Source organism: Neolamprologus multifasciatus, chromosome 15, assembly GCF_963576455.1.
Source record: "Neolamprologus multifasciatus chromosome 15, fNeoMul1.2, whole genome shotgun sequence".
Lineage (NCBI taxonomy): Eukaryota > Metazoa > Chordata > Actinopteri > Cichliformes > Cichlidae > Neolamprologus > Neolamprologus multifasciatus.
In genome coordinates, this window is record NC_140453.1 from 12,267,366 (window position 1) to 12,283,113 (window position 15,748).

At 40.6% G+C, this 15,748-nt stretch overlaps 1 protein-coding gene across 3 annotated transcripts in view; it reads left to right on the forward strand.

The window, feature by feature from the left end:
• The window catches only part of mthfd1l (methylenetetrahydrofolate dehydrogenase (NADP+ dependent) 1 like), a 49,071-nt gene extending 33,598 nt beyond the window's left edge, over positions 1-15,473 (forward strand). For all 3 annotated transcript variants that reach the window (XM_085131875.1, XM_085131873.1, XM_085131874.1), the window contains exons 23-28: positions 3,629-3,732; positions 3,862-4,039; positions 5,256-5,363; positions 5,460-5,612; positions 14,322-14,434; positions 14,619-15,473. In XM_085131875.1, the coding sequence (XP_084988001.1) occupies positions 3,629-3,732; positions 3,862-4,039; positions 5,256-5,363; positions 5,460-5,612; positions 14,322-14,411 (633 nt within the window). In that variant the 3' untranslated portion in view covers positions 14,412-14,434; positions 14,619-15,473. The remainder of the gene's footprint in view (positions 1-3,628; positions 3,733-3,861; positions 4,040-5,255; positions 5,364-5,459; positions 5,613-14,321; positions 14,435-14,618) is intronic.
• Positions 15,474-15,748: the final 275 nt, after the last annotated feature.

Below are 15,748 nucleotides of genomic sequence, written 5' to 3' on the forward strand. Positions count from 1 at the left end.
ATTATCTGTATCTGTCCTTATTGTATTTAGTCTGAAAGTTCAGGATGTTTTCAAGAGAATTAAAGCTATTTACGCTCATTAACATAACTCTATTTGGTGATGTGCTTGGTGCTGTGTTTTGAGTAAACTACCATGGCAGTGAAGCATGACCGTGGGTGGTGATCCCACTTCCTCTTCATGCAGCTGTTTTGTGACCTGGCTCCTAATGGGCTTACTGTACACATTAGGGCTACTTACAGAGCAGTGCATCATCTTTGTATTAATGTATACTTGGTCTCTCCTCTGTGTCAAACATGTGTAATATTAACCAGAAAAATCATGGAAGGGAGACGTCATTTGACAGCATTTATAAGATGTTTATATGATGCAATAGAGGGTCTTGGAGATTGTACTGAACCAGTCCACCTCAGGCTTTCAGCTGCATTCCCACTGACATTTAAATCTCCCTCTACCTGCATAGATCTGCTGCCAACAACCTGATTAGAAGTGATTAGAAGCATTTAATGTATTAAGAGACCATTTGCCTGTGGTATTCAACTATGTAGACTTAAGCAAAAGTGGAGTTGGGATTCATTTGGTGTGTGTATGTGTGTGCGCATGCATGTGCGGCTGTATCTGGCCAAAATCAGTGGTCTCTCAGGCAGGTTCAGCTGAGTAAATAATGAAGCAGTTAATTAAGGTTAACTGTAAAGCCTGTAATAAGAACCAGAAGTACTGAGGAAAGCAGAGCTCAGGAAATGAATTTATGGGACCTGTATGGCCTTGCTCTTCTTAGCCTGTGGCTACACACACATAGTGCTAGATTAGATTACTGTGGTCGCATAGGAGCTTATCGTGAAGCTACTACAATGTGCACGTAGTAGCATGCGGTTCAATATGAGCTATTGAATTGCTGCACACATCACCGGATCAAGTATAATGATGCAATCACATGCAAAGCACACAAGTGTTAGTAACGAGACATTTTATATTAGCCTGAACAACTTATACAAAATGGTGAATAGGACATTAATGTAATTAAATGAAACTCCCACTAGAATCACAGATTTCCTGTCATGCCCTTTAAATCATATCTCTGTAAACTGCTTATCAGATAAACAAGGATCTTTAGCGTTTTTTCCACTGGTGAGCTTAAAATGCAGTAAAACTTTCTCCATCTCATTTGTTGTCTTTTAGGGGTTTTTGTATTTTTATTATGACACAGAATAATTTCAGTATTAAGTAAGGCAGGAATTTCTTTTTGGCGGGGGGTGAGTGTTTTCATAGAACAAAGATCCACAGGACACAATTGGCATGTAAGATTTCTGCAAACCATTTACAGTGGGGCAAAAAAGTATTTAGTCAGCCACCGATTGTGCAAGTTCCCCCACTTAAAATGATGAAAGAGGTCAGTAATTTGCACCAGAGGTACACTTCAACTGTGAGAGACAGAATGTGAAAAAAAAATCCATGAATTCACATGGTAGGATTTGTAAAGAATTTATTCGTAAATCAGGGTGGAAAATAAGTATTTGGTCACCTCAAACAAGGAAAATCCCTGGCTCTCACAGACCTGTAACGTCTTCTGTAAGAAGCTTTTCTGTCCCCCACTCGTTACCTGTATGAATGGCACCTGTTTGACCTCATCATCTGTATAAAAGACACCTGTCCACAGCCTCAACCAGTCAGACTCCAAACTCCGCCATGGCCAAGACCAAAGAGCTTTCGAAGGACACCAGGAAAAGAATTGTAGACCTGCACCAGACTGGGAAGAGTGAATCTACAATAGGCAAGCAGCTTGGTGTGAAAAAATCAACTGTGGGAGCAATCATCAGAAAATGGAAGACATACAAGACCACTGATAATCTCCCTCGATCTGGGGCTCCACGCAAGATCTCATCCCGTGGGGTCAAAATGATCATGAGAACGGTGAGCAAAGATCCCAGAACCACACGGGGGGACCTGGTGAATGACCTGCAGAGAGCTGGGACCAAAGTAACAAAGGTCACCATCAGTAACACACTACAACGGCAGGGAATCAAATCCCGCAGTGCCAGACGTGTTCCGCTGCTGAAGCCAGTGCATGTCCAGGCCCGTCTGAAGTTTGCCAGAGAGCACATGGATGATACAGCAGAGGATTGGGAGAATGTCATGTGGTCAGATGAAACCAAAGTAGAACTTTTTGGTATAAACTCAACTCGTCGTGTTTGGAGGAAGAAGAATACTGAGTTGCATCCCAAGAACACCATACCTACTGTGAAGCATGGGGGTGGAAACATCATGCTATGGGGCTGTTTTTCTGCCAAGGGGACAGGACGACTGATCCGTGTTAAGGACAGAATGAATGGGGCCAAGTATCGTGAGATTTTGAGCCAAAACCTCCTTCCATCAGATGAAACGAGGCTGGGTCTTCCAACATGACAATGATCCAAAACACACCGCCCGGGCAACAAAGGAGTGGCTCCGTAAGAAGCATTTGAAAGTCCTGGAGTGGCCTAGCCAGTCTCCAGACCTCAACCCCATAGAAAATCTGTGGCGGGAGTTGAAAGTCCGTGTTGCTCGGCGACAGCCCCAAAACATCACTGCTCTTGAGAAGATCTGCATGGAGGAATGGGCCAAAATACCAGCTACTGTGTGTGCAAACCTGGTAAAGACCTATAGTAAACGTTTGACCTCTGTTATTGCCAACAAAGGTTATGTTACAAAGTATTGAGTTGTATTTTTGTTATTGACCAAATACTTATTTTCCACCCTGATTTACGAATAAATTCTTTACAAATCCTACCATGTGAATTCATGGATTTTTTTTTTCACATTCTGTCTCTCACAGTTGAAGTGTACCTCTGGTGCAAATTACTGACCTCTTTCATCATTTTAAGTGGGGGAACTTGCACAATCGGTGGCTGACTAAATACTTTTTTGCCCCACTGTAAGTACTTATTTCTGACTTATATAGTACTCAGAGTGAGGGATATGGCCTTGAAATTCTATCACGATATAAGTGTAACAGGTTTTTAACCACCTGCTGAAAGCTCTGGTTTTCCACCATGTAGCTGAATCAATAATTTCCATCTACCATCTTCCTCCCTCATGGAGTGCAACTTGGAAGAATTCCAACGATGCTCGGTGGAGTATTTTGCTTACATTTAGGTCACAGATGATAGTATCTCCTCCCTCATGCCGTGGCGAAACAGGCCGTGGATTTCACCTTTAACGGGAACCATTTTCTTGCATAATTTGCAGGTTGTTGGGGAATGTTAAAGTAACTCTGTTTTGTAGGTTTTAAAATGTCATCAGAAGCTGATGCGCAGCTCTTGGGCATCCCCCGAACTTAAACTTGTTGTATAGAAAAGATGTGACACAATGTGACATTTTTATATTGCATAATATACCCGTGTAATCGTGGGCGGGATAATATATCACAGCCCTGTGGATTGTTTATTCTGTTAAAGAAGCCTAATGAACAAATCCACCTTGTAAGAAACTGTGCAGCGCAGATGTTATGAAGCTACAGGACGTGTAGCTCGTCTATTACATTTATAATATGTTTTGGTTCAAGTTGTGGCACATTTTATGGGTTAGATGTGTTTTGTTTTTTAATAACAGTTTGTTACCTCTGCTGTCTTTCTTCTTTCTCTGCCATCTCTAGAATCTCCGCCTGGTTGCTGGCGGCTGCCATAGCAATCTCAGGAAACAGATCCAGATTGCACATCTGTTTGGGGTACCAGTCGTGGTTGCTGTTAATGTCTTTAAGTAAGTTATATATATATATTTTTTAAATAGCTGACTGCAAGTAAAGCTACTAATTGTGATTAATTCGTGTTTTATATAAACGCCAGCTTCGCGCTGCTAATGGTGCTTTTTTTTCCTCGGATCTTTTAGGACAGACACCCAGGCAGAGATCGACCTTGTATGTCAGATAGCCAAAGAGTGTGGCGCATCCGACGCTTTGCCGTGCAACCACTGGGCGCAGGGTGGAAGAGGCTGCTCGGAGCTCGCGCAGGCTGTGAAGGAGGCCACCAGCAAACCCAGCGACTTCCAGTTCCTCTACAACACAGAGGTGAGTGCAGATAATGTAGTGGAAATTTTATTTAGTTATTGCTCTACGATAGGCGGTATCCCTGTTCCTACTGTTTTAGTATTGGATAATTAGTTTGCCGTAAATTATGTTGATTTTGGGAGCTAGAGTAGGTTGAAGTAAAAAAACATCAGCTGGTTTGAGTTAGCGAGTCTAGGAGGTTGTGACTTAAATTAACTGACCTTGTTATGCTGTTTGTGTCTTTGTGCATGGCTCCATTTGCAGTAAGCATGTGCCTGCATGCAAGCGCTCTCAACAGCAGAATTTATTGGATATTAAATTAATAAATCAAACCTTAACTGCTGTATAATAAGGTGTTCAATCTTTTGATTATTCCATGTGCTACACGGGTTAGAGGGAAGGTCAGACAGAAAACCTCAGGCTTGGATGTTTGGCAGAAGAGAAGGTAGTGTAAGAATATCCCATACCTGCTAAAGTTCCAAGTTAGCAGCTCGGATGGATGAAGAACTGCACCTCAATACACCTGGCAGGTGATGGTGTCTCATAGCGAAGGTGCTGAAATTCTGAATATATTGGTGACGAGATATTCTCTGACAAGCTGCAGTTTAGGAGATGAAGAAAGAAGTCAAAGATGTGTTTATAAATGTTTTTTATAGGTTTCTCGTTAATAAGCTGTTGATGCCATAGTGCTCAAATCCTCTGTTATTACATGTTTTTGACCAAAAAGGAAAAACAAAGGTTTGTAGTGTCAAGTGAGAATCAGATATAGCGTTCTTTTTTTTAATCTAATTTAGAAATTAGGCCATCAGTCTTCCAGGTCAGAAGTAATATTTGTGCATCCCTTTCAGTTTGTCAGAAGTCTTTTGTCACATTAAAAGAAAGTAGATTTGCAAATACACGAGTCCATCATTGATTGTTGTCTAAATACCCCTGAAATGGAGACAAGCTTGATCAAGATCTAAAAGCAAATGACAGTGTGCACTTGGCTTCAGTCAAATGGGCAGAAAATCCGAATAAAGTCACTTTAACAGAGGAATAAAGGCAGCTTTCTTAGGTATCACATGTCTGATAAGAGCTCAAAGAGAAAAAGTTTAAATATTTAATTCATTTTGCTGAACTGTGTTTGATTCTGTCACGCTGATATGTGTTCACTTCACCAAATCTAATTTCCTCACTTCCCTTTGAGTGTAGAGCTGTTGTGTGTTCACCTGCGTTTGATGCGCTGTCCCTCTGATAGATGCCGATCGTGGAGAAGATCAGAACAATAGCCCAGAGAGTGTACGGGGCCGATGACATCGAGCTGTCTCCAGAGGCCAAGACCAAGACAGATTATTACCATCAACAAGTGAGCTCACTGCCGCTGCAGTAACTGACTCATCTCATTTCTCTTTCCTCTGTGACAAGGTCACACAATGACTATTTCTCTTTTGCCTTTTACCAGGGTTATGGTTCATTGCCCATCTGTATGGCCAAGACCCATCTGTCTCTGTCCCACATGCCTGACAAGAAGGGGGCACCCACTGGATTTGTTTTGCCAATCAGAGATGTCCGTGCCAGCATCGGAGCTGGCTTCATCTACCCATTAGTGGGAACGGTACGTGGTCTGCAGCAGGTTAACGTTGACGTCTTGGTCCATGCCTCATAGCGCGAAGTCACAGAGCTTTTTGGAAGTGATTGGCTTCACAATACTGCACAGAGGTGATAAGAAAGTGCATTTGGTGTCATTTACAGACAAAACTTGGAGGCTGTAAAGCAGACGTCTGCACAGAAATCACACCACAAGTGTTTTCTAGTTTCTCGTGCCTACACGTTTGCCTGTGCAGCTGCTTTTTTCTTGAAGAATGTTCAATTTAATTTTGTTAACATGACACCGTTCCTTAACCTTGCCAAAGCTTAATATCTCCATTCTCCAACCCTTGAAGCTCATTCTGACCTTCAAGGGTTCGGTGGGTGTGTAGGATTATTGTTCCTTGCATGTGCTAATTCATCTGTCAATGTTAATTCCTTCCTCCCTCGAGTTCGTCCCCGGAGAGTGTGTGTGATTTTGGTCCTCTCTGTTGCTTTCCCTGAGCCATGTAGTCCTACTTAGAGCAAACAAGGCTGGCTGGAGCCTTTTGCTTGATGATGGGCTGGGCAGGCAGGAAGGAAGCGGCTTCCTGAGTGCTTTGGCTCCCGCTGTTTCACCAGTGTGCCCTCAGGGCCTGGCTTTGAAAGGCTGGGCCAGAGGTGTGAGACGCTGGCCATGCTTGGAAAGGCATCTTGTAGGGTTGTGGCATCTCTCCACTTTCCACAACCTGCCTTTGATGTGCTGCTGCCTATGGAGCCACTGGCACACTGACATTTCTTGAACTATGACTTCTAACCCAAAGGAAGTTCTTTGTTTGTCCTCTGAACTCGTTGGCTTAGCTTCTGCTTGACACACTTTTAATAGTTAAAGATTACACCATTTCTAATCGCCGCATGATTTTCATGTTAGCACCTGTTGCTCTGGCACAGTTAAAATTGTGCTATTTTGTTTAAAATGGCTTTATTAAGAAAAAAGTCAAGAAACCTCCATGAGATAATTTTTTCGATAGAACTGTCAGGGGACTTGCGATGCCTTAGCTCTGATTACAGCTAAGAACTCAATTCTCCCTTCACGGAAAGAGTTGAAAAGCTCTCAGTCAAGATAATAAGAAGGAGGATGGCGGGGTTTTAGATCGATGGGTAGGTTACGGGTCTGCAGGGTAAAGAGTCAGGAAGACACTGATGTCATTCTCCAGATATGTATGGGAGGAGTTGCAAGCGGAACAATAGATGTCTTTGGAATTCATATCCCGTTAGAATTGCTTTCACTGAATCATTACACCCTAAACCAGTCAGGTTTATAGAAACGCCCTCCTTGGCTGAATATTCTCTGGTTAAACTTTAAAGATGGTTGATGATTAAAGATTTCTTATCAATTCTAAGAAAGGCAACAGATATAGCAGTAAGCCCTAAAGCTGCAGCATGCAATACGAGTCGATCTCCTGCAGTGCCCCCCTTTTTCTTCTAAGCCCCACCCATAAGCAGTAGTTGTAGCGGTCTACGCATTCACCTAACAAGCAAAAGATCCCCATGTTGATGCCGGAAGGAGCCACAAATCCTATTGAGGTTTGGTCAGCATTTAAAGAAAATATCTGCCAACTCAAACATGTAGAGCCTCTTGCTGCGGCAACCCCATGTGAATAAGGTATCAACCGAAAGCAGCTTCTTAGATACACACTAGGATGTTCCTGGTGACTAATTTACTAGTTGTTTAAACAGGAAGGAAAAAAGACCAGACTACTTTAAAAGATGGAGAACATCCAGAACTGAGCACAGTCAGGCTTAAGCATTCGGGGTGGGGGCAGCCTTCTGTCCAGGCTGGATTCTTGGATAGTGGACGGTGGAATTGCAGCATCTAGCATTCAGCTGACTTGTCGCCCACATCCCTACTACACGTGCTTCATACATGCTGCACCTGTGAATCGAACCCTGTTTTCCCAGGTTAAAGTCTTCTGTTTAATCTAGCACACCACACCATTTTACTTCCGATCTGGATTTTTTTGCTCTTCTTGCTACTTCATAGAACTTACCTGAACTCACCTGAGCAAACCTGTGATTGGCACCAGTCTTAGTGTAGAGTTTCTATTTTAAAAAGCCCAGTAATGGCACAGGACTCAGACCACTTAACTTGTGCTGAAAGATTATTATGGATTTTCTTGTCCAGTGATGGCAAAAAACAGCTGTCTGTTTCAGTTTTCATTAATTTTGGATAACTCTGTTATCTTAATGACCTGCCGGCCAACAGGTCCAGTAAATGTATTTATCTGGTAATTGACCTGTGCCTCAACTGCAGCTTTACTAAAGTTAGATTAGACATGAGGCAGAGATTGATCAAGTTGCACAGCATCATTAAACGCCTTAATCAGTTCTTCATCATCAAGGCAGCAAACATACATGAACAGATGCGTCTATGGTAGTATACATGTAGCATCAGAATGAATACACCATACACACCACAAATAAGCAGTAAATGTGCAAAGGTTCACAAACAATAGAACAGCTTTGGCAAAACGAAGGAAAATTTACAAGCTTGGCTTTATTTATCTATGCAAGCACGTTGCCTGAAGTACATCACAGAAGAAGATTCAAAATTAAAGATTAAAAGTTTAAAAAGTTTGGTGTGAAAAAATAAAAACCTGTAAGTACACACACATTTACAAAAAACCTGTACAGGATTTGTCATTCATTGACAAGCAGTGATACTGTTTTTTAGCCCTAAACAGGATGCACCGTAGTCCGTAAAAAACGTAAAAAGTCCAAAGTGCACGGTTCAGACTAGATCTAAAACGAGGGCTGTTCGATATAACGATATATATCAGATGACGATATAAAAACGTCTATCGTTTCATTTTACGCTATCGTTTGTTTCGTTGTGTCGCAAAATAAACTGTTTACGGCAATATTTTTTCATCATTTTGATGGTCACTGTAGTGGCTATATTAATTTCTTAAAGTTCTCTCTTTCTCCTTTATTTAATATAACCACACTACAGACGGACAAGTGCCTGTTTTTATGCATTGTCGTTAGTAACAACGACGGTAACACCATCGTGTGTCTGCTTGTTTATTTTACACATAAACCTTTCACAATAAAGCTCAAGATCCTGTTGAGACTTTTCAAAATAAACTGAATCACGTGAAAGAGCAGATTATTTACGGATGAGAAGTAAAAAAAAAAAATAAAAAAAAAAGAGCCGCCAGGTGCTAAAAAATAAACCTTAGACTAGATGTATAGTTTCATGCATCGGTTAAAACACTCGACTCCAGGTACATGATGTGCAGCTGGAAACACTTCCTGCAAGTCGAGCTGCCCGAGATTCACAGAATTTACAGAAAAGGTTACATTTTTGTGATTTATATCGTTATCGGGACAATAGAATTCTTATATCGGGATATGAGATTTTGGTCATATCTCATATTCTATCAGACACAGATGAACCATAAATCTTAAAATGGCTTTAATAAAAGCCCTATTATTTAATAACCAAATAAACTGTGGAGAATCTGTGTGACTTTTAAAGATTTACTGTTATGGACCTCACTTACTTTAATTTTAAATTGACACAAGTGCTTTTTGGTCTTTTAGATTTCATAATCTTCTCAGTACTTTTTCAAACTCTGCTGCTTGTTGACCGAGACGCTTCTCCAAAATCAGTGGGGGGTAAAAAACCAGCTACATTGTCTCCTCCAGGGCTTTCCCCAACAAAGGCACATTGTGTTTGGGCATAATGAAGGGACTTATTTGCCTGAATGGGCTTTCCAACTTTAGCCACGGAGTGTTATGTGTTTTCGCGAGTGCCAACTTGTTCTCAGGCTTGAGAGGACTGGCAGAACAGCACATCTTTTGTTGCTTTCAGCACTTTGAAAGGTTTTCATACACTTTTTATTACCTTTTTATATTTAAATGTGCTGCCCAATATTTCATTCAAGGACGAGAAAAGTGAAAGGACCTTTTACTTGTGAATCGGAATTGATATTTTTAAATAAGGTTTGATTTGCCTCCTCCTGTGAGCTGACATTTTGTAGTCTTTCATTCAAGTAAATAAAGTGAAACTGGGATTTTGTTGCAGAACAAGGGGATGAATTTATTCCTTGCAGCTTTGCTTTCATATACAGGAATGGAAAACATTTGCATTTGTACACAGAAGTCATCACAAAGCAGTCTAGAGTTGTAGGGACAGAGTTTTCCCCCGTAACCATTTCTAACCACATTGTCATATGTCTGTTTTTTCTGAATGGAAGTCCTTAATCGGATGCTTCTGCTCATTATTTATTAGCTGATTGTTATGACATGAGGAGCATGCACGCTAGCTAGGGCAGGAAAAATAATTTAATATTTGAATATGGAACAAAACGATTTTCCAAAACATGGCTTCTTGTTCTGGTTAATGCAGAGATCGATGGCTAAAGTGAGATTCATCAATGATAAGCCTTATAATTAGTGTATTTCATGTAGGCACACACATGTCTATAAAGTTTAGAGTGTGGTGGAGTAAATCCTACAGGTGGATAATGTGCACCCTGAAGTTAAAATGAGATTTTATCGGGGCGGGGGTTTCCGCTAAAAGGTTAATTTTAGTACCAAAAATATCAAATTACATCAAGAACAGCTTCCTATTAAATCCAAATGGATCTGATTTTTAAAGCCTACCGTATTTTTTGGACCACAACGCGCTGGATTATAAGGCGCACTGTCTACGAACGGGTCTGTTTTCATACATAAAGCGAACCGGATTATAAGGCGCATTAGGCTAAACAAAACAGACAGATAAGTTAAATTTTGCTCAACTCATTCTTCTTGTTTCCTCCACTTCTGTACCATTAATTCATTAATGTTGAATTCTCTCGCAGCTGCTCTATTCCCATGTTGTTGCAGTATATTAATAACTAACCTCGTATTGTGGATGGATTGTCTCAGTTGTTCTCCTGACTGAAGTTTGGTCCGTTTACAGCATCCTGCCATGCGAACCCTCACGTTAACTTTTATCAGTGAAAAAAAGTTAGAATTCATCCTCCAGCTTCACTGTGTTTATGTTATGCTAACATAGCTGTGTCGCTAGCAATCACATAGTACATCATTATATACCAGCTAGTCCAATTTCAGTAACCCTACAAAAGTCGCTGCTGTTTAGTTTTTTGTCTTCATTTATGTTGGAAGTGATAGCAGAGCTGTACGTTTTAATTTATTCAGAAATTTCTCAGTCAGAATATGCTATATCATTTTTTAGGTGGAAACTAGCGAGCTAACTTCCTGCTAACGTCTAACTCCGTTAAATTTAATAAATTCTGTTTTCATGGATGCCTGGATGTTAAACTTAATTGTTGCACCTGGTAAAGCAGCAACGCTGATCATTTTATCAAAGTTGAAAGAATTTTGACAGTTTTTAACTCTCGGTGATGCCGCAGTGTAAGTTTGAGTTTGGGACCTGAAGCGGACGGAGTTTTGGACCCAGATTACTCGTTGAGGCTCCTGACTACAGTAGCCATAATGCTCTGAAAATCCATCAAGCGGTGCAGTTTCATAGCTTACAAAGTCGTACTTAAACATTTTTGACAGATGTTTGAGCGCCGTGTAGCACATAAAATTAGCTCGAGGTCAGTAAGCACAACCAGAATTCATACATAAGGCGCACCAGATTATAAGGCACACTGACGATTTTTGAGAAAATTAAAGGATTTTAAGTGCACCTCATAGTGCGGAAATATGGTAATTTCCGTTTCAGATGTGCAATCGATGCCTCAAGGTACATATTGGACTCTGATTGGTCTCCGTAGTTCTGACTTCACAAATGTTTGTTCTGTTTTTCATACCTGATAAAAATATTAATTAAATGTGTGTGCAGAATACTTACCGGACATGCAGCTGAATTCAATTCAGTTAAATTAAAAAAAATTTATACAGTTCGAAATCACAACAACAGTCGCCTCAAGGTGCTTTATATTGTAAGGTAGACGCTACAATAATGCATACAGAGAAAAACCAAGCAATCATAAGACTACCTTATGAGTAAGCACTTTGGCGACAGTGGGAAGGAAAAACTCCCTTTTAACAGGAAGAAACCTCCAGCAGAACCAGGCTCAGGGAGGGACGGCCATCTGCCGCAACTGGTTGGGGTGAGAGAAGGAAGACAGGACAAAAGACATGCCGTGGAAGAGAGCCAGAGATTAATAACAAGTATGATTTAATGCAGAGAAGTCTATTAAAACATAGTGAGTGAACACTGTCTCTGTTTCATAAAAAAATATTTAATTGTCATTCAAGTCCTGTACAACTTTTTCAATAATCCAAATCAGGCAGCAAAGAGACCGCCAACATGTAATTTAATTGAGAACGATCATGTATTTTAATTAGCCTAACCATAACAACCGTAGCATAGCAGTGGTGTACGTTTTTTGTCCATCCATCAGTTTTATGCTGCTTATCCAAGGCCCAGTTGCCAGGATTAAAATCTAACTAGAGAAGCCTAGCCTTCCTTCTCCCTAGCCACCTCTAACTCATCCAGGGGACACCAAGGGGTTCCCGCAGTGTAATTTCTCCAGTTTTTCCTGAGTCTTGCCCAGAACATTCACATCAACTGGCTCCTTTCAATGTGGAGGAAGAGTAGAACCAATCCTAATCCAAGCTTTAAAGCTGACCCCAGCCACCCTTCAAAGGAAGCTGCATTTCCACCACTTCTATCTGTAATCTTCTTTTTTCCATTACTACCCAGAACTTGTGGCCAAAGGTGAGGGTATAAATGTAGATCGATTGGTAGAGTGACATCTTTTCTTCTACGCTTCACTCTCTCTCAAACGCAATTCGTTGGTGCAGTGTCCTTCGGACGCCACACCAAACCATTGTCAGTCTTCACTCTCCCCTCAGCCGTAAACAAGACCTCAAGATAGTTCAACTCCCTCATTTGGGGCTGCTCCCTGACCAAAAGTGGGAACGCCACAAACTACCTGACCAACTCCTCTTAGCCTTGTAGATCCTGTTTCTCATGGATGCATGGACAGAGAACTTTTAATAATATGTTGGAGAACGGCTACACAGATCATGTTATTGGATTTTTAAAGAACTTTGACCTTATTTTATTTGTTAATGGTCCCTCTCTGTTTGATTTTGGCAACTGAAGGAGCATTGGGACCTCTTAGTTGGATTCATTTGGGATTTAAGCATTGACGGTGGACTTTAAAGGACACTCCCATGTCACAGCAGTCATATTTGAGGAATTGTTATTTGCTCTGTGAGATTGCGAAAGCACGTTCTCCTTGTTTTGTGCTTCTGCAAGTATGCAGAGCCACGTTTCCTCAGACAGGAAGCTCACTGCCCACTTCCTCCTGTTTAATTCCCACTTGTGGGTCCATAAAACTGCTCCTGGGTCAGAAGAAGGGAGGTATGCAAGGAATGTCGCTGTCTGTCTAATGAGCAAGATAATTTACTTTTGAGTCTGGACGGGATGAACCGGCTGGGTTTTGAGAGAGTAAAAGGGGTTTACGAGTCACATAGGAGTCTTTGATCCATTGAACTGTGCAAAACATGCCCTTCTCCCCCCCCGACTATGTAACAGAGACCCAGACCTGACTAAATAACTTTTAATTAGTTGCTTAGATAGCTTGATGTCATCATCTCGTGAACCATGATAATGTCAAATTTCTTTTGGCAGCATTTCCAGCCTCTTACGTTTCTTTTCTTCTTCTACAGTCAGTCTCAATGTACTTCCACGTGATGCTCTGTAACTGACACAAGCTTTCTCGTTGCACTGTAGACATGATCAGGATTAACAGGACCGTTCCTCTGTTAACTCATTGTCATTCAGAAACTCAAACACAAAGTCTTTCTGGCAGATGTGATGGATCAAAACCTTTTAATGTAAAATAATTACAAGGCCCTCTAAACATTTTTCCGTTTATGTTTTTCTATTTTTGAAACTCTAAAATATATCTCAGTTGAGCTTCTTAATGCCCAAATCAAAACTGTAATTCTCTCTGACTTCACATAGCGCTTATTAACTGTCTCGTACCTGCAGGACCTCCTTACGCTTATATTTTGACAACAGTAAAAACAAAGCTGCCATTTTCTGCGGGCGTATTCATCACTGCTAACCTTGAGTTAAATTAAGTCTAGATTACAGTTATTGAGCTTGTGTGGAATGACCCTATTCTGTCTAATTTACACAAGTTGTGATGCTAAATGTTGGCAGATGGTGTTTTGGTGTAGAGCAGCTGTGTTGTGGTGACGGCTTTAATGCGAGGTCATTATATAGATTGTAATTTTACCTTCTTATCTGATTTTTGTGGCCACTGACAGTTTCATGAGAAGATCTGTACCAGCTGCGTGTGCTTCCTCGGATATGTCCACTCATTAAAAGCTTTCTTGAAATTCGACTAGATTAGGATAATAGTAGACAACAGACATATTCTTTTTTCTTTCCAAATTATTTTGTTTGTTGATGAGTTTAATGTCATCTGAGCACCTTTTTGATTTCTAGCAAACGTGGATTGTCACATAAAAAGGATTTTAAGTACATCCATTAATTCAGTAGCTTACAAATCCACCTTTAGCATTTGATTAGCAGTGTTATTATTCTCTTAATTCTGTGGTCTGATATTTTCATATATGCATTTTTGGTGACTTCTCTTTGTTTGATGCATGATTACAGTAAATTATTGACATAATTAAAATTAAATAGATCAAAGTTAGATTTATAATAGTTCAAATATGGGTTAAAGTTCTTCTCTGATGTGTTTTCCCTCAGATGAGCACAATGCCTGGCCTGCCCACACGACCCTGTTTCTACGACATTGACCTTGACCCGGTCACAGAGGAAATCACTGGGCTCTTCTGAGCATGCTCCCCAACGTTATTCTTGTGGGTATCTTCTCATCTGTATCATATAAATTCTTCTGAAGAAGTTGCCATTGTTTCACTTTACATATTTCACAAGCAGCTAATGACAGTACAGTTCGTTACATCGACTGGCTGCTGGGACTTTGCTGCATCTCCAGGCTCAGAGGCCCTGCAAACATCTTTGTTTTTGTTTTTTTGTTCCCAGGCTCCCTGCTCTGTTTTCAGGATCCGTGCATTCACCATAAGGCTCATCTAACCCTGCGCCACTGGCAGGAAACAATTTCTTTCTCTTCCCAGCTGATCCGCATCAAAGCAACATGGAAGAAGAGGGAGGATTAGCGGACCATTAGACTAGCATTATGCTGCATTTGCACGTGTGTCATATGCCAAAGACCATGCTCTACAACCATATATATGTATATCATACATCCTCTACTTGTGACAACTTTTTTCTGGGTATAGAAGAATCCATTTACTTGGATTTTATTTTGTTGTTTCCTTGGATGTCTAACTTCTGTTTATTTTTCTGCAAAGAAAATCAGATGTCTTAATACAGTGTTGTTGTTTTGTACCTAAATGCAGTGAGTGGGCAAACTTGTCAATTAAGATGCTGGTGTACGCACAAAACGCCCTCATGTGACTTTGCGTTTCCTAATCTGTTAAGTGGTGCTGAATGTTAAAGGTGCTTTACATACACTGAGAAACACTACAAATGTCAATTATGTTCATAATTTCTAAGCAGTTTTTTCTTTAAGTATTAGTAAATTATTTTGTTTTGTGGTTTGACAAGAATATCTGTGCTTCTGTCATGTTATATATGTTGTTTGGAGGTATTTCAGACAATACCGACCAACCAGATTTTGGAGCTTCTTTAAGTTTTACCTTCAGAAAAGATAAAGTCATTTTCACTTTTATTCCATAGAGTGTAAAACAAACAGAGGTAGTGCTCTCTGAAAACATCTGGTACAATCCTGAAAGCTGCTGTATGTCAAATATTTCATTTGTCAAAGATCAAAAGTGCCTTATAGCAGTAATAATAAACCTTTTCTTCACTCCAAAACTGTGTATTTCTGTTTTTACGTCAAGCATCAGACACGAGCTCTTTTCTTGCTGTTGTCTCACGATTCTTTTTGAGATGCCGCGATACAATCGTGCCTCCTTTCACAGATGAAACCTTTAAGATTTTCTGTGCTTTTTTTCATTTCTTCGCATGTGTTTTGGAACGGTGTCTGAAAACAGATGATCCCCCTCACCCCCCAGCAGCACCCCAGGGTGCAACATCTGTCATTATGAGGTGTTTGGGTTTTCAGCATCTTATACAGTAGCACCCCAACA